Source organism: Lingula anatina, chromosome 2 (assembly GCF_051362555.1).
Source record: "Lingula anatina isolate TDL-2025a chromosome 2, LinAna3.0, whole genome shotgun sequence".
NCBI classification, from domain to species: Eukaryota; Metazoa; Brachiopoda; class Lingulata; order Lingulida; family Lingulidae; genus Lingula; species Lingula anatina.
In genome coordinates, this window is record NC_141768.1 from 28,294,967 (window position 1) to 28,312,638 (window position 17,672).

The window sequence follows — 17,672 nt, forward strand, 5'->3', positions numbered from 1 at the left end:
AAGATAGTCTGTCTAGCTTATGACACTGAGAAAGCTCTGCGTCATTCAAGTACTTATATAAAAATGCCATAGCTACCAAGAAGTGTGACTTAAATGCTTTGTTACTAAGATGATTTAAGGTTCTTTAAAAACTGTGTAGGAGAAAATGAGGTTGGTAGAAAAGTCATTCTGTGCAATTTCAGCTAAGGATAATGAGTTGTATTCAAGATACCACACAACTTTTAGAAATGAAATTATTAATGTATATGTAAGTTAAATGAAAACTGAATGAATAGATGTTTAATATTTTAAGTGACAGCTAAAACTATTTCATGAATTTTAGTACAGTTAACCATATTGATTTTCTCATGGATTTCTTGCTCTTGAATTTCTTGGGTCAGTTTCATAAAACCCATTAGCACTGATCAAACAGCATTAAGAATAATTGGGTTGATTGAAGGTACTCTTGATTTGCTAATACCGTGGTTCTGTTGTGTACTTCCTTATCTAACGTAACCCGTCCTTTTGTATAAAAAATATTTCAGATTCATTTGATCTTTTTGTCTCTCAAGGCACCTTGATTTTTAAGTAGTTAGCATTGTTTATTTGACTACAATACTATAATAATGATAACCTGGACCCTTTGTATCGAGTTTTATTTTAGATAGTTGATATTTTTATTATCTTTTTCATTGAGCACAAAAATTGTTTGGTAATACTAACACATGTTCGAATTACTTTAAAGGTGTATTTCAGAATTTATTAGCATATATTTGAACCCAGGCTTTTTTTCCAATCTTTCTTGCAACTGGAATCAAGAATTTGCAACAAAAGCTTTTATCAAAATCTAACAGATCAAACTTTTTCTACACATTTCAAACTGATAACAGGAAGTTCCAAATATTAAACCAGAATGGGCAGTATATACGGCTGGAAATCAGTTTTGATGTCTTTTTGATCTTGAAAAAAGGCAAAACAGACAAAAACAGAGCCAGCCGTGTTGTAGTTCATGGGTAACTGCTCTTTTGTTTTACTAGTTTTCTCAAACACTTGAAATGTCCCTGAAAGTAGTGTACATGCTGCATTGTAAGTTGCTGCTCAATGCTATATGCCTTTTGTGCCTGGTTATTGAACACCACTAGCTGAATGCAGTGATGGTGGCTATTGAAGCTGCAGTGTTTTTGGAAAGGAGTAGTGATAATGATAACAGCGATAGAAGAACACCCATTTTACCCCTCTTACTTAATTTGGGATCATATGGTGGATTTGTTCCTGTCTATTCCTGCTATTGAATGCAGATCTAATTTAGGGGTTTTTCAATCTATCAGTTTTACCATTTAATGTACAGGATTTTTTTTTCTGTAGTCCTGCAGATTGTTACCATTGCTTACATCTTCATTTTACAGCATGCCATAGTTTCATAGCAAAAAATACAGTGCTTCTTGGTGCACCCATGAAAAACTGTAATTTTGTTGTTTTCACATAACCCAGGCTATTTTATTGATATCATGCCTTAATGGATTTGTTACAGATTTTTCATAGTGGAATCTAAGGTCTGCAAATGCATGGTTAAAAGAAATGCACAGCTAAAAATGTGTTTCTTTGGTAGTAATTGCCCTCTAACTTAGCCAGATATTAACCTTTATTACTTTTTTTTATTGACAGACAAATCTGCTAAGAAGAGTTCTGATAGTGGCCAGGCAAGATGCAAGTCTCCAGTGAAAAAGAAGGAATCCCAAACAAAGGAAGGAACTGTTTCCGATCTTACTAATGGCAGCAGCACCGATAACAAACAGCAGGGCAGCAAGGACAGTGTCAGGAGCAGCCCCGCTTCTACAACTCTTAGACCTCGTTTTGGAAAAGAGTACCAGACAGTCGACAGAAAACGCCTTTTAGCTGATTCTAAGAGCCCCGTTTTGGGTAGTCCTGCACGGAGCCCCAGATCTCCTGCTTTAACCCCAACTTCTGTGTTCACCTTTGACTTGGCCCAGCCTGGGTCCCCTACCAAGGTGAGCATACAGAGCAGCCCAAATCATAGCAGGGGAGATCCACAGCCTTTTTCTCACTCCCCTAGTCATTATTATGTCCAGTATGACAACAAGCTGGACTCACCTAAGGCTATCTATGTGAATGTGGCCTCTCCTAGAGCAGTCTATATGAATGTTGACCTCAGCCCTCCATCATCCCCAGTGCTGCCCCAGCCCTCGGAACAGTCCAATCCCATGTTGAACTATGCAGAGATTGATCTTACACACACTGGGGCTGTCCTGCGCCGCCCTTCTCAGAAAACCTGCATGACAGAATATACTACTATTGATATGGTGGCCACAGTGGCTGCCCAGAGGGTTGGAAAGGAGCATGCTCAACTGAGAGAGGATAGTTTGTTACGGAGAGATAGGAGAAGCTGGACCCCTCAGAGGACTGTCTCAAACAAGGATCCCAAAGATTCCAAGTTGCAGCTGGCTGCGGTGGAATATACTTTGGCAGAAGAGAGGAAGGCATCAACATGTAGCTCAAATTCTGCAGTGTCGCAGTGATGGGGGCCCCAGCACTGACATGAAATGTGATTAAGTATTTGTTTTCATCAGCATTCCAACATTATTCTGGTACAGAGTAGTTTTTGAAGGTCACATAATGAGAAACTTCATGTAGACTGCCAGACTGTAGATAGCTTTTGTTAGATGGTTTAACTTGACTTGCAAGAAGAAATGGTGCTAATATATGTGCAGCTTTCGATAAATCTGTGAGAAATGGAGGAACCTTGTGTTCATGAAGATTTGTCAAATATTAACTTTTCAGACACCTATTCTGGAAAGCTAGTGAACAAATGAATGAAATTTTGTTAAAAAAATGTCTTTTGAGTGAATTTGATTTTGCCTTGAAAATTATCCACTATTATTCACTTAAATAACACTTTATGCTGCTAAATTGTTCTGTTTCTGACAAACATTTTGTCTCTGTACATCATTGCAACACCCTGTGGTTCTTAGTACAAAAATTATGTTGCTAGAATGCACTGCCAGAATTCCTGTTTCATCAATGGATGATGACAGTTTTCTGTACACTTGCACACTGACCTTGGTGTCTTTTACTATTATGATATATTGCTTGACTTCTGCTTGAAGTTTGTCTCCATTGTCTGAAAATTATCTGTTATATTAGCCCTCAGTGGCAATTCGACCATCACACTTTTCTTGGCTAGACATTTCCCTTTGTTGTAACTTTGAATTTCAAACACAGCATTGAAGATCAGTCAACTGTCTTTTTGAGTTTGGAAACAACTTTATCAAAATGTTCTTGAATGGTTTTAAGTGGTATTGGATGTCGCTTCATCCAGACTGGAAATGTATTATTTGGATTAAAAATGCATTATTTGCTGTGACAGTCCGGAAGTGAAGAGATTACAAAATACTGAATTTTGACATGCATTTTTTAACGGTCTTTTTTGTAATGACTGCCATATGGTTGTAATAGTTATTAAAGACACTGATCAAAACTTTTTCATTTATGCCAGATTTATATAGTAGTATTAAGTGACATTTCATTGAATAGTAGTAGGCAGTTTTTGAGCAATTTTTAAGTTGTTTCTTCAATCCACTCAATGTAATTACTTTAGTTAGTATGTCGAAACTGCATTGGGAATGCAGCTTGAAAGTTTTGTCATGTACAATTTTTTACAGTTTTGTTATTCATGCACATCAGAATTTGGTAACAGTTATATCATTACACAAACTTTGTTATTTAAACTCTTTAAAATGGAATTGTTACAATGCCATGTTTGATAATATGTTATAGTTTCATGGTCATTTTGGTTAATTTTTATTTAGAAGCATTATTGAATCTCTGACACTAAAAGCAAGTCCAAGAGTCAAAGACATTTTATTATGTTTGTTTCTTAGGGATAAAAGTAACACATAGCGAAGGCATGTAGATTAAACGGGATATGTGAGTTTAAGGAGCAAATTTTCCACATAGACTTTTTGAACAGGAGTGGAAAGTTCTACTTATTTAGTATTTAGAGCAGTAGTTCTGCTCACTTTTGTTTCACCACTACACATTTAGTATTTAGAGCAGGAAGTCTGCTCACTTTTGTTTCACCATTTTCAAATATTTTGTTGTTGACAAATGTTATGTTATGTTTATTAGTTGTTTATTTATTTATTGTTAGTTTATTAGTTGTTACCTAATGTACGAATCAAGCCAATATTGCTACAGAAAAAAAAGAACACTGGTTTTCATTTGGACATGCAAAATTATTTATTGGTCTCCCCTTTGGGTGGTGCATACTGTTTACATTTTGTAGGGGAACAAGAGCAGCAATTTTTCGTAAATGTAGTATAGCACAGCATAAGATGATATTCTGATTGCGAATAGAATCTCAGTGAATTTCTACTTGTGAGAATTTCAATCAATAATTCAGTATTATTTCTATGTAAAGGTTATGTGTTATGCCTGATATGCTTAAGTCGGTTAATGTAAGTGTCAGGTGAATCCATATTTTTTTTTTTTTTGTTGTTTTTCTGCTCTTAATGCCGGATGGTATTAATGATCACGCCACAGCCATGCAGCTGGAACCTGGCTGTCAAATTTCAGATAAACTGGTTGATAGGCTTATTACAGTTTCAAAGAACAAATATTTGACATGTCCATTTGGTTAAGTAGTTGTCCATTCAGCCTATGTTAAGAAAAGTAGACCACCCTTTTTAATCGTTTTTATGTTTTTTTTTGTTCATAACACAATGTCTTGGATTGGAATAATGACATAATTATAAACACGGACACCAATGTAGATCAAAAATTCATAAGAGTAACTGCACATTACCTGGCAAAACGTTTGCTTTCTTGCCTTGCCATTACTATGAGAATTGTACAAGATATTATAATACTTGGGATAATCTGTTTTGATGTCAATAAATTAACATTGTATCTCCACTTGATAACTTTAAAAAACTGTGGACCTAAAATGCGATTAAAAGGGGTGGCCGGGTGAATTAAGTTTAAAGTTAGCGAGACAGTTTTGCTTTCCTCTTTGTAAATCTAGTTTCACATGAAACAATTTTGCAGTTGTATCTAGTTTACATTATGGATGACCCAAGATGGTGCTTAAGATTTATTTAGTTGTATTTTGGATCAGACATAAGTGGGGACTTCAATATAAGTGTATCTCAAATGCACTACTAGTGGGACCAAGATGGCCACAAATTTGAACAAGTTTATTGTTAATTCTACAAACTGACCATCCATGTGTATCACTGCAGTTGGAGATAGATTGTGATCTCCACGAGACAGGGTATTCTACTTGTATTATCTGCTTTGTTAAGAACATTGCTTTGATGAAGTGCATATAAAGAATCGTATACTTAATGACCACACAGTTTCAACTTTTTATCTGTCTCTTTGGATATATACCTGGGTTATATTCCTAGGTCATAGTGGATTGTTTTATAACATAATTGAATTCTTATCAACTGCATGTTGTTTAATATTGTTCACTTTGTTTTATATACATTGTAACGTATATTGCACAAACTAGAAAAAACTTTTCTGACACAGCTACTAGTTGTTATGCTCCTTGCTAGTCTCAAACCAGTATTAATGTATAAATACTTCATTTTGTCATATGTTTCTTTTGATCTATAATTAAGTTATTCTTATATTTAAGATGTGCTCAGTTGAGCACTTGGATATTAATTGCATTTCCTACAAATGTTAATATATTTCATTTGTGTTGGGATCAGTTGATCACTTACTTTTGCAGCAATATATGTATAAAAAAAAAAGATATGAATATTCTTCTACATTTTGAGCTATTTAAACTGAGTCAGTAAGATGACAATATTTACTGATTTGTCGCTTTATTGTTTTTATGTACAGACACAGATGTGTCTGTACATATAGCCATCATCTGCGTCTGTCGTCGCCGTCGCCGTCGTCGCTGTCGTCGCCGTCGCCGTCGCCGTGCACTTTTACCGATAACACGATAAGTGGAAAACCATTTTACCTTTTGACTTGAAACTTGCAGAACTGATGACTATTCATAATACGCAGGTCAAGTTCGAAAATCAGCATGATCGGGTCACGTTTAGGGAATTTATGCTGTTTTTTCACTTTTTTCAGCATATATGCAGCACCGATAACACGATAAGTGGAAAACCATTTTACTTTTTGACTTGAAACTTACAGAACTGATGAATATTCATAATACGCAGGTCAAGTTCGAAAATCAGCATGATCGGGTCACTTTTAGGGAATTTATGCTGTTTTTTCACTTTTTTCAGCATGTATGCAGCACCGATAACACGATAAGTGGAAAACCATTTTACCTTTTGACTTGAAACTTACAGAACTGATGAATATTCATAAAACGCAGGTCAAGTTCGAAAATCAGCATGATCGGGTCACTTTTAGGGAATTTATGCTGTTTTTTCACTTTTTTCAGCATATATGCAGCACCGATAACACGATAAGTGGAACACCATTTTACCTTTTGACTTGAAACTTACAGAACTGATGAATATTCATAATACACAGGTCAAGTTCGAAAATCAGCATGATCAGGTCACTTTTAGGTAATTTATGCTGTTTTTTCACTATTTTCAATATAAATGCAACACTGATAACACAATATAAGAAAAACGGATTGGCCAATTGTAATTATACTCACAGGAGTGGTCAATCTTACTAAAACGCAGGTTGAGTTCGAAAATAAGCATAATCGGGCCATTACTTAAGAAGTTATACTGTTTTTTCACATTTCCTCAGATTCAATTATTAGGCATGTTAACAGTCTCATTATTTAACTAATAAGATGCCTAAAAGTGTTTGTTTGATATTTCCTGCATTTTTACAACATTGTTAGTTGATTATGTAAAAAACATGGTAAACTTGTTATCATGTATTGTGTAATAAAGTGTCAAAAATGGAAATAAACTCATATCATTGCAGTTTGTCAGATTCAATCATCCACTATGTTCAGAATCTCAGAATGGAGGAAATTGGACATTTAACACTGTTCTATTGATACTTTTCCCATCTCATCAATTTTCTTAGTTGGACATATAAAAATGGCAGTAAAATGTTTATTTTGTTTTATGTTAAAAAAGTGTTAAAAATGGAAATAAACCCATTTCAGAACAGTGCTGTCTTGTTTACATTTTGGCATTTTCAAGGCGTGACTTTGAAGTTCCATGGGCCTGAAGACCTTTGCTAGTCACATTTTCTGAATATCTGTGATACAAATATTTTATAATTAAAAATTGATGGTCATTAAGCTGTTAAACATTATGTAATATTGCATCAAAATTTGAAGAAACTCCCATTTTGGGCACTGCTTCCATGATGACCATTTAAGGAAAATCATGTCACTTACTGTTTTCAAACTTACAGGAAAGAAACATGGGACTAAAATACAGCTTCAGTAGGCAATGCAGTCTGTTTGGTTTTTTTTTTTTTTTTTTTTTTTTTTCTTTTTTTTTTTTTGGCAGTTAAACAGTTTTTTGTGAAAATTTAATTTTTTACATATTGGCATTTTCAAGGTGTGACTTTAAAGTTCCATGATCTTGAAGACTTTTGCTTGTCACATTTTCTGAATGTCCATGTTACTAATATTTTATTAATAACATTTGATTGTCATTATGCTGTTAAACATTATGTAATGTTGCATCAAAATTTGAAGAAACCCCTATTTTGGGCACTGCTCCTATGATGACCATTTAAGGGAAATCATGTCACTTACTGTTCTCAAACTTACAGGAAAGAAACATGGGTCTAACATACAGCTTCAATAGGCAACGCAGTCTGTTTGGTAAATTTTTCTGGCAATTTAACAGTTTTTTGTGAAAATTTAATTTTTCACTTATTTGCATCTTTATTTTCTGTTCTTTGTCTGTACATTTGACAGCTTTGCTGCCTTGTTAAAAAACTAAAGATTGGGGTAAACATGACATGAACACGCAGAGAGAAATATAACGCGACCCAAACCCATAGTTGCATCCCTCACTTTATTGAATCTGATATCACAGACAGTTCAATATGTACATTATAATTACCCCAACTGTACATCAATTCTGTATACCACCAATAACCCACTAGATTTCATGACTAACAGTAGTTAGAATACATAATTGCAGGACTAAATTCTACAAACCCCATTATTTTCTGTTATTTAATATGTTTTATGTTTAACTGTTATATAATGTTTCAAAATAAATGGATTCATTTAGGAAGAGGAAAATATTATCTAAACTGTTGAGAAATTTTTTTTACACCATTCAATCTATTTTAATGCTTCACCTCAAAGCAGGGTGCTTTTGTGAGAAAGTCGTGTCTTGGTCAATTCTGCCACCACACCTCAAAACCGAAAATTTTACATTACACAAGTCTTGTACTTCATAATATATTTTAGTGAACTGTATTAACCACACTTCCTTCCACATTTCATAAACAGAAAATAACAAGTTATACAACTTTTACTTGCTTTTACAAAAAATAACCACAGATGGAGACAACTCTCCTCTTCTTACCACTGATTAGTTTTGGATAAATAATATTGTAGTTTTCATTGACCACAGAGCGAGCATATCATTTTTCAGGCTGGCTGCTAGATGCAGCATTCTGAGCACTTTCCACAAGGTCGTGCAGCTTCTTAAAGGCTTCTATGGCGTCCTTGGAGATTCCCAGATTTTCAATCTAGAAGTGATGCCAAAATATGCTCAATCAAAGAAAAAGAAAAAACCCTCGACTCTCTTATAAACACAAAAGCCTGGGAGCAAGATCCAGATAAATTTAATTAAGAAATTGACAAAAGGATTAACCACAACCAATCCAGACAGATATTTAAGCTCCAAATAAGACTCCTAAAACATAACTTTCAAAAATTTCTAGAACTTCCATGATGACATTTCCAGGGAATCTCTTAATCCTGATAAAAAAAAGAACATTCATTATGAAGTATGGCATTTTGCCAAGTTTACCTGTTTACCAAACTCGTCTACGTCCAGTGCAATCTGTAGCCTAATCTTGTCATCATCACTGGGGCCCTGATTGGAGCCAAAGTTTGGCGTGGTTTTACTTCTTTTTAAGCGTTTCAGGCTGTCTTCCATCTTTTTTACTGATGTAAGCACATCTGTAACAATGCTATGGTATCTGAAATTGGCAGTAAAAATGTTGTTTTTTTTAAAACAAAGTAATATGACTGATCGGATTCTGTTGTTAGGATTTTGAAGTACCATAAGTATGCACCCACACAAGCTCAGACCCATAAAGCAATGGTATTTCAGAATATTATGGCTCATCCTTGTACAACATCCTAATACAGCCATGGGGAAACTGCCGAACCAACCAGTCATGACTGCCTTAAAAGCGCCAAAAGACTGGCAAGATTTCAATGAAAATACATTGCATAAGATAAATCACATGCAAACATTTACAAATGGAAATGAAATTAACACTTTGTTCGTACCAGCACAGAATTGGGAGGACCTGCAACATTTTTTTTTTTACATCTTTTACATTTTTAATCAAATTGTATTAATAATATAAAATTATTGACTACGGCTGAGTTCACCTCTCAGCTAGGCCTAACCAGAAGCTGGGAAGGCGTGGGTCAATCATCCCAGCTTCAGGTTGAACCTAGTTGAAAGGTGACTGGACCACAGTCTATAACTGCTCTGTTACAAGACCATGATCGTGAATTTTTAAGATAACTGAAAATAATCAAGCCACAGTAAGAACTTATTGATGAAAGATCTGGCCACCGCTCATTCAGAGTACATGGAGATCCAAGATGGCAAAGTGAGTTAGCTGACTGGGAAGTAAACTTACTCAAATAACCAATAGTACCAATACTCACTGTTCAGTAATTTCACAGATAATTTTCATCACCCAAGACCTATACATTTCCTCACTTATTGTAGTTTTGTGCTCATCCAGGAACATTTTCAGTGGTTTGAGGAGACTGTTCAGGTAACCAGAAGTCTTGGAGGGAACCTGGATTATAATAATTAGGGTGCTGATTAGTCTGAATTGATTCCTTTTTCAGCATATATATTTGACATTGCAATTATGCTTGGAGGAAGATCTGTATTTGAAAAGACCAATGTTAAATAAGTGTTTTTTTACAATTTTCTTCCATCATCAAAATATACTTGATCCAACGTGAAGATTTCAAAGGAAGGCTGAATGTGATATTGGTGTTATTACCAAACTAGGTATGCTGCATATTCTAGGAGATCACACCTTTGCTAAAATATTTCAGAAATATTTCTCTAAAAGTTACACTGGTAAATTTGACTTCAAATAATGACAAAAATTTGCGAAATTTCAGGGTCAGGGAAATATTATACCAGCTATGCTGTCAAAACTGGAAACTGGAGTTCCAGCTTAAAGGCTATACTGATTTTCAAATGTGACAGATATCAAATGTTAGATACACTAGAAATGGTAATTGATTGCTAAATAATTCATAGCTGAATGGCATTTACTGCATTCAAATTCAGTTTCAAGAGAGCAGAGAGGCAGCTGCAAGTGTGATGGGGAGAATTAAATCAAAATGATTTGTTTATAATTTGATTTTTAATCATATCAATTTCTGAAAGCACTAGTATATAAAAAGTATATAAACAGAGGTCCAAATTTTTCACGTGTTATTAAGCAGCAACTGTTACCAAGCCCCAAAAAACCATTCAATGTAGGGAAACTTACTTTTACCTCTGCCAAGGAGGTAAAGTTTTTGGTTCCTTAGTTTATTAGTTTATCTGTTAGCAACATTATGCAAAAAGTTATTGAAGGATTTTGACGAAATTTTTAGATAGGTCAGAACATAACCAAAATTCAATACTGAAACCAGCATTGTGGATTCAATTCCACATGGATAAGTACTGCATAGTAAACTAACCTCTCTGTTTGTCCTACGATATAGTCTAGGTATGTCATTGACTAGCTTCAGGTGAACTGAGCACTGTGCAGTGATATCTTTTACAATATATTCACCAAACCCTGGAAGATGCTTCGTGATAGATGTCTGGGACTCCTGGAGACTTTCTACAAGGTGAAAAAAAAGCACATTTTAAAATGTCATCCCAAATAGCGCTTTGGTGCACATTTTTAAACAGAGTTTCAGATGTGGATGATACCAGTGTGCCTTGTTGGTAATGACCTCTGTTGCTTTTTTCTATACATGAAACTCTTAAAATAGCTCAGGCTTTCGAGGTGCAGAATTGGCATTACAAAACCACAACCAGCACAACCCCTATTTTAACATTTTAGGCCAGTATTTTGACATATTATTTTTGTACAAAATAAAATATATAAGGAGTTAGGATTGTAGACCTACCTTCCAGAATAGCACTATCCTGACATCCTGTTGTTTTCAATTTTGGTTTGATTACTTCAGTAAAAAAAGCTGTAACCTAAAATATATGAAAAAAAAAAAAAAATAATAATAATAATAATAATTGGGAAGCAGAAGGATTAATGAAATTTTAAATGACGAAATCCAGCCTTTTATAAAACATTTTGGAGTTTCCTGGTAGCATCAAGTATGAAAAGATCCCCAGACTTAAATGATAATGAAGGATTAAAAAAAAAAACAATAGGGCAAACAATTCAACGAACACAAAACTAAGATTGCTTACCCCTAAGTAAATAATAGCAAGTTAGGCATTGCACACTTTTACACAAAGCTACCTCACACTCACATACTAAGGCAGTGATTTCTGAATCATTCTTACCTTGGAATCTACTCTGTGTGCATCTGCAACCATGGCAACCACCTGTCCCAGGGTGACGGGAGCAGGACGTGGTGCCAGAGCAGGAGGATCACCACTCCCTGTCCCAGGGTTAGAGACCCCAGGGTCTGCTGAATTTCCATCCTTTTCTGTTAGCTAATATATAATAATAATAATAATAATAATAATAATAATAATAATAATAATAATAATAATATAGAAAACAAAATGGTTGCAAATAAAGCAATCACTATTAATTTGATTCTTAAATGTTACAGATGTTTTTATAAGTTATTAAAAATGCAATAAACCAAAACACCCCTCACTCAAGTTCCCCAAAATACTGAATCATTTAATAATACACAAAGTACATACAAGAAATGAAAAATGCAGATTAATGAAATGCAGATGTAATCTAACAAAATCGCAGTTGCACAATACAAACATATAGATTTACCTCTTTAGCATGCACTGCCTCAATCCAGTTTGAATACCTGGCCAGTAGCTGCAATGTGAGCTTCCAGAATCTGTGACAGAGCCCTGAGAGGAATACATCATCAGACCAACATTTGCACAAGCAGGACCACAACACTGTGGTGGAATGTAAGTGAAACTCTTTGGAATCTGGAAAAGTAAAAATAATAATAATAATAATTATAATTATATAATTATTGGTTATAAAAATGTATCCGATTTAAAACCATACAACAATAGTGGGTTTGGTATTGTGCTGTCCTTTAACATCATTTAAAAACTACATTACATCTGTAGTAAATTTTGAAAACTTTGAAAAAAGGGGTTTAGTTTTTGGCCTTTGCAAAAAAAAGTAGTCTCCCTAATGACTTTTAACTTTTTTGTATCTTTGAGTATGGGTCAAGCACAAAATTGTGTCTTCATTTATATTTTTATGTTAATAGTGTACCTAAAATTTTGGAATTATTGACAGAACTTAAAACTTGACAGCAAAATGGTCAAATTTACAGACATGTAACTGAAATAAAAGTCAACCCCCTTTCCTCCATTTTAAGATAAGCAGGCACATTCCAGTGTCTGTTTAAAAAAAACATATTACCTGCAGTGACATTAAATGGTGTCAGCAAGGCATTCTCAAAGCTTCCAGCAACTTCTTGAAACCTGCAAATTTAATGTAATTCAAGCATAATAAGTTATTCTGTTTTGATATCGTTAAATACGGTACTTGGCAAACAATAATTCTTAATATTGTTCTTTATAGTACCAGGCAGGTACTAGTTTTTTATATTGTTCCTTTGAGTACTTAACAACTACTTTTATCCCAGCCTGGAAGAAAAAAAAACTTGATTATTAACATACCTTATCTGAAAATATACAGGCAGGCTCCACTTAGACATGAAGGTATTGAAAGATGGATGAGCCCTCAACCTCTTGACACTGGCCTGGGAGCCACACTGGCACTCAAACTGGTCTACAAATTCCATGCTTATGTTGTATCTCTGGAAATCAAAATTAACAGATTTCATATTACAAATTTTTTTAATTTTTTAAAAACATATAATTGTAGACCCCAAAACGTTGTCACCATTGCCATCTTATACCAATTAATTTTATAAGGTTATCTTCTTCCTTCATGGAGAGGGCAATTATTTTACACAAATTGTTCAAATCTTATGCCAAGCAATTAATTTTCTATTCTTGATATCCCCTTCTCACCTCATAGAAGAGGTCTGGATTTCCAGGTGCAAATATAAATGGAATGTTCCCTTCAACATTGCTGACTATTTCAGGCCACACAGCATTAGTCAAGAAGTCATAGCCACGGACAACCTCTCCACTGGTGCTGCAATAAAAATAGTATTGTGTGCATGGCCTCACACTTCATCTGTTCCATAAAAAACACAACAGTTTCTGCTAAAACAGTACAGCAACATTTATATTATCAAAATAAAGTTACATCTTTTTGCTTTAAGACAAAGTGCTGATCAGAGTATTATAGTATTATCATAGTATTATCTACCTCTGTAGTGAACCTGAAGTGACTTCTTTGATCAGTTTACAATGGAGGGGTATAAACTCCAGTATTTTGTGATACATTCCCCGCAAACCTTGTGTATTGGTTTTAATGAACTGGTCACTTATAACCTGGAAATATATGCAGATACTGACCTATCATTTAATACACATAGTTTAACAATATCACCATTTTACTTTTGTTCAATGCCACGTGTACACTGACATCTACATCAATAATAATAATAATAATAATAATAATAATAGTAATAATAATAACAATTCTGTTAATCTCCCCTTTCTATTGCAATTTCCCTTTCAAGTGATCTGCTTATCTAGGTGTAGCGTGAAAGTATTTATATATTTTTTACTTTCCTAGGTACTCCAAAACACTCCCAAGCATGCATCACTGCAAATGCATCCATACTTACTTCTTCCATGTATGGTTTCACTGTATACTGCCTGAAGAGTTGTTCTGCATCTTTCATTTTATCTATTGTGGCATAGGTGCGCAGACACTGCCGCAGGATCTCTGGGTTTTTCCTCTCAAGGCCTTCTCTGAATGAGCCTTCCAGACTGAATTGCAAGGTGGTGGTAATGGCAGAAATTCTCTGTGGGGGAAAAAAAAGCGCACATTAAAGGATCTGACATACAGTGGTAACTCCCTCAAAGTCAGAGAAAACAGGGAACTTACATCAATGGGGATCTTTAATTAACTGTTGCCTGAACATTGACCAGATCCACATTATTTCAAAAAGTCTCAGTGAATGAAAAAAAAAGACATTTAGTTGTTTGACAACAATGCCATGTCACATTATTTCATAAAAGGCTTACTTTTAAGCACCAAAGAACACTTTGTTTGAAAAAAAATTATCATGTGATATTCTTACAGCATTTTTTTCTAAATGTAGTAAGCTAAGTGCCAAGGGAGGAGAAAATAACTTACTGGTCTTATCTGTTCCAGAAGAGGGAGTCCCTTACTTTTATTAACATAAAACTGAAGCTTGTTGAACTCAGTTGCCACCCTTTCTATCAGTTGTCCATTCAATTCACTGCATAAAATCAAAGACAAACCTAAATGTTCTTTACAATGCAAAACCTTGTAAGAATTACAATTCATATGAGACATAGAAGAACATCCAATATTAAGTAAAGTTTGCGAGTATTGTGAATACAAACTATGCGAAAATATAATTCTTGGTACAAGTCCACATGTAATCAAATAACATGATTTGCTGTTCAAAGACAACTAACTTTTTTTCCATTCAGCTAAAAATGGACACTCTACCTTGCTGACTGCTTAATCTGCTCTTCATCTGCTTCTGGTGGTATCCCCAATAGCTTCTCCATCTTCTCCACGCAATGGATGATATTCATTAGCCGCTGAACACAGGCCTGAAAAATGTTAATATGCATATAGATAACACTTATCAAGTCTACAGAGTAAATTACAGTTATATATTTGATTTATATTCCTTTTCAACAAAGAATCCTTCTGTCATATTAAACATCTCTGAATAACAGAACATACAAATAAATGCACATACACGTTTAGCAAATGAAAGTAATTACAGAAAAATTAAAGCATAATAAAACGACACTGAATTAATATTATTTTGAAAGTGCAGAACTTCAATACCTTTTTGTCCCTACATTCTGCTCTTTTCTTTAGTTTCTCTTCCACTGTACTGATAGCTTCATCCATTGCAGATCTGGCTGCCTAAGGAATGAATTTCAAACAGAGTTAAAATCCTAGCTAAAAGCATTTTATCAAAATACAAACTTTACTTTTAAACTTCTCAGTACATGTGACTGCAATCTCAAAACAGTAAAAAAGTTGTAATAAAAATTTGTTATAATTTTGGTTGCATACAGACCACTTAATATATGCATTTGTTGATTGGCTGTCACTAATCACATCAAATTATTCAGCTTACCAAAACTTCTTCTTGAAAGTGTTCAAGTGGCACAGTTAGATTGCTTATTGCTTTGTCCATTCCAACCTAGAAGATATAATGAAATGTCAATGAAGACCTTCAATCAGCTTGTTGTTTATGTCTAATGAAACAGGCTCCATATATTATGCATTTTAGTATAATTTCCCGAACTGGAAGTAAAGAAGTTGCTAAATCAGATGTTTTCTGCAGGAATTCAAGCACAACAATCGAATGATGTTGGGGAAACTGAAAGAGTACAGGAATTCTTGAAAATTAATGAGAGGTGCAATAAATGATAACTACATCAAAAATATCAATATATACTCACCAGATTGGTTGAAAGATTAACAAAGTCTGCATAATCCTTGTTGATGAGTTCTATCATGGCAGTCTTAAGCACCTTAAGGTAAACACTGAGATCATCCCGCAAGGTTTCCAGAGGAACTCTTCTACGACACTCCACAACAAACTTGTCAACATCAAAATCATCCTGGAAATTTTGTATTTATTGAAATATTCCATTCCCAAATAAATTAGTTCAAAACATTTCCTGGAAACAGTTCAGTTAAATCCTATTTCATAGTGTTAAAGAACGTATAAAACTTAGCAGGCAAACTCAATAGGTACTGCAGTAAATAACATTTATTCATGTCTTGTGAACTATTCTCGATTGAGAAGTGCGTTGAAAGAGACAATCTAGCAAATCGAGTTAGTCTAAACACAGCGGCAACAGTGTTTATAATAAGACATTACCCGCATAAATTCCTCCTTATTAAAACACAGTGTCGAGGGCCCACTGGGCAGTGGATTTCTCACAGCATCTGTTGCCATCATTACCATCTTTTTTTGCAAAATTTTCTTTTAATTTTTGTCCATTTGCTTTCCAAAACCTTGATTCTAAACCGGCCCACAGCAGACAACTTGGCAAGATGGAGGAAGTTTCTACTTTTCGTACTTTTTCTAGCGGAGAGCAGAGCACCTGCCGCATTCTATTGACACCAGTGGGCGTCGGTCCCTTTCAAATAACAGAAATAATGCCAACAAGTGAAGTGGATGCATTTTTACTCTTTAAGAATAACCACTGAAAAAATTAAAATAAAATGGTTAGAACCTTGACGAGCTAACACTAACATAGTTAGGTCACCGCAGGGGCGGATTCAGGATGTTTGAAGGGGGGGTCCGGATGCGAAACCGACCATCGCCCCCTTGGTGTGGGGCTCGGGGCCTGCTCAAGGGCCCCGAAATTTTTTTGGTGTTTTGGAGAGCAAACAGTGCCACTTAGTACGGTTGAGAACTATGATTTAGCTAGTCAAAAAAATTCTAATTTCAAGAGGGGAATGTTGGTGTGATATATTTTTCAAAAACCGAAGGGGGGGGTCAGGACCCCCTGACCCCTCCTCTAAATCCGCCACTGCACCGGTAAACAACGAAACATTTCAAACAAAATGTTGCGTTTACCATCGTCACTTTTTGGAATTTTACCAATTTTTCAATACGTAGTTTTCAAAAATGAATCAAATGTTGCCCAACTTAATCTCAGACTCTTGAATTGATTAAATATTGTCACAGACGCTTGGAATTTTTCAAACAATGTGGGAGCTAGAAACACACACACACACACACACACACACACACACACACACACACACAGTTTTAATAGTTTTGTAAAGTAAATTGTCAAAGGCACCGATTTTATCACTGGTTCCATTATTTCGTAGGCCCTACAACAATGCAGATCATATAAGGTAGCCTTAAAGGAAGATTGGGCACTTGGTGGCTTCATGCGAGACTTGAATTACCAGTAGGCACCAGTGTTGTGAACCGTGAAAAAACCTGGGTGTCTACTTTGACTCCACTCTCTCCATGGATAGACATCAAATATCACTCAGTGATGTATTAACATTAAAACATCAGTGCAATTACAGGGTTAATACTTAATATGGAATATTTGTTATTATTGTTATTTTTGAATGCAGATTAATTTTTTTTTTTTTTTGGCTTTAGACTATTCATCAAAAAAGTTTGTCAATGAGTGATAAAAAAA

General features: G+C 34.8%; 2 protein-coding genes across 7 annotated transcripts in view; one reads left to right on the top strand and one right to left on the bottom strand.

The window, feature by feature from the left end:
* Nucleotides 1-5,844, top strand: part of LOC106155014 (uncharacterized) — a 40,824-nt gene extending 34,980 nt beyond the window's left edge. For 5 of the 6 annotated variants that reach the window (XM_087003450.1, XM_087003454.1, XM_087003451.1 and 2 more), the window contains one exon: nucleotides 1,645-5,844. In XM_087003450.1, the coding sequence (XP_086859576.1) occupies nucleotides 1,645-2,516 (872 nt within the window). In that variant the 3' untranslated portion in view covers nucleotides 2,517-5,844. The remainder of the gene's footprint in view (nucleotides 1-1,644) is intronic. The other variant, XM_087003456.1, reaches the window with a different exon arrangement.
* Nucleotides 5,845-7,960: 2,116 nt separating this feature from the next.
* LOC106166241 (conserved oligomeric Golgi complex subunit 2-like) lies at nucleotides 7,961-16,631 on the bottom strand. Its single transcript, XM_087003457.1, has 18 exons — nucleotides 16,382-16,631; nucleotides 15,957-16,118; nucleotides 15,629-15,694; nucleotides 15,331-15,411; nucleotides 14,980-15,086; nucleotides 14,638-14,743; nucleotides 14,123-14,302; nucleotides 13,699-13,823; nucleotides 13,395-13,521; nucleotides 13,038-13,177; nucleotides 12,778-12,839; nucleotides 12,163-12,329; nucleotides 11,709-11,861; nucleotides 11,312-11,387; nucleotides 10,874-11,019; nucleotides 9,830-9,966; nucleotides 8,952-9,123; nucleotides 7,961-8,667 (listed from the first exon to the last, which is right to left on the bottom strand). The coding sequence occupies exons 1-18, from the start codon at nucleotides 16,466-16,468 to the stop codon at nucleotides 8,560-8,562; spliced, it is 2,202 nt and encodes a 733-aa protein (XP_086859583.1). The 5' UTR covers nucleotides 16,469-16,631; the 3' UTR covers nucleotides 7,961-8,559.
* Nucleotides 16,632-17,672: the final 1,041 nt, after the last annotated feature.

Coding starts and splice junctions, on each gene's coding strand:
- LOC106166241 (XM_087003457.1), bottom strand. CDS start 16,468: ATGGTAATGATGGCAACAGATGCTGTGAGAAATCCACTGCCCAGTGGG. Junction 16,119..16,381: donor ATAAGGAGGAATTTATGCGG/GTAATGTCTTAT, acceptor CAAAATTTCCAG/GATGATTTTGATGTTGACAA. Junction 13,522..13,698: donor ACTTCAGGTTCACTACAGAG/GTAGATAATACT, acceptor TTTTTATTGCAG/CACCAGTGGAGAGGTTGTCC.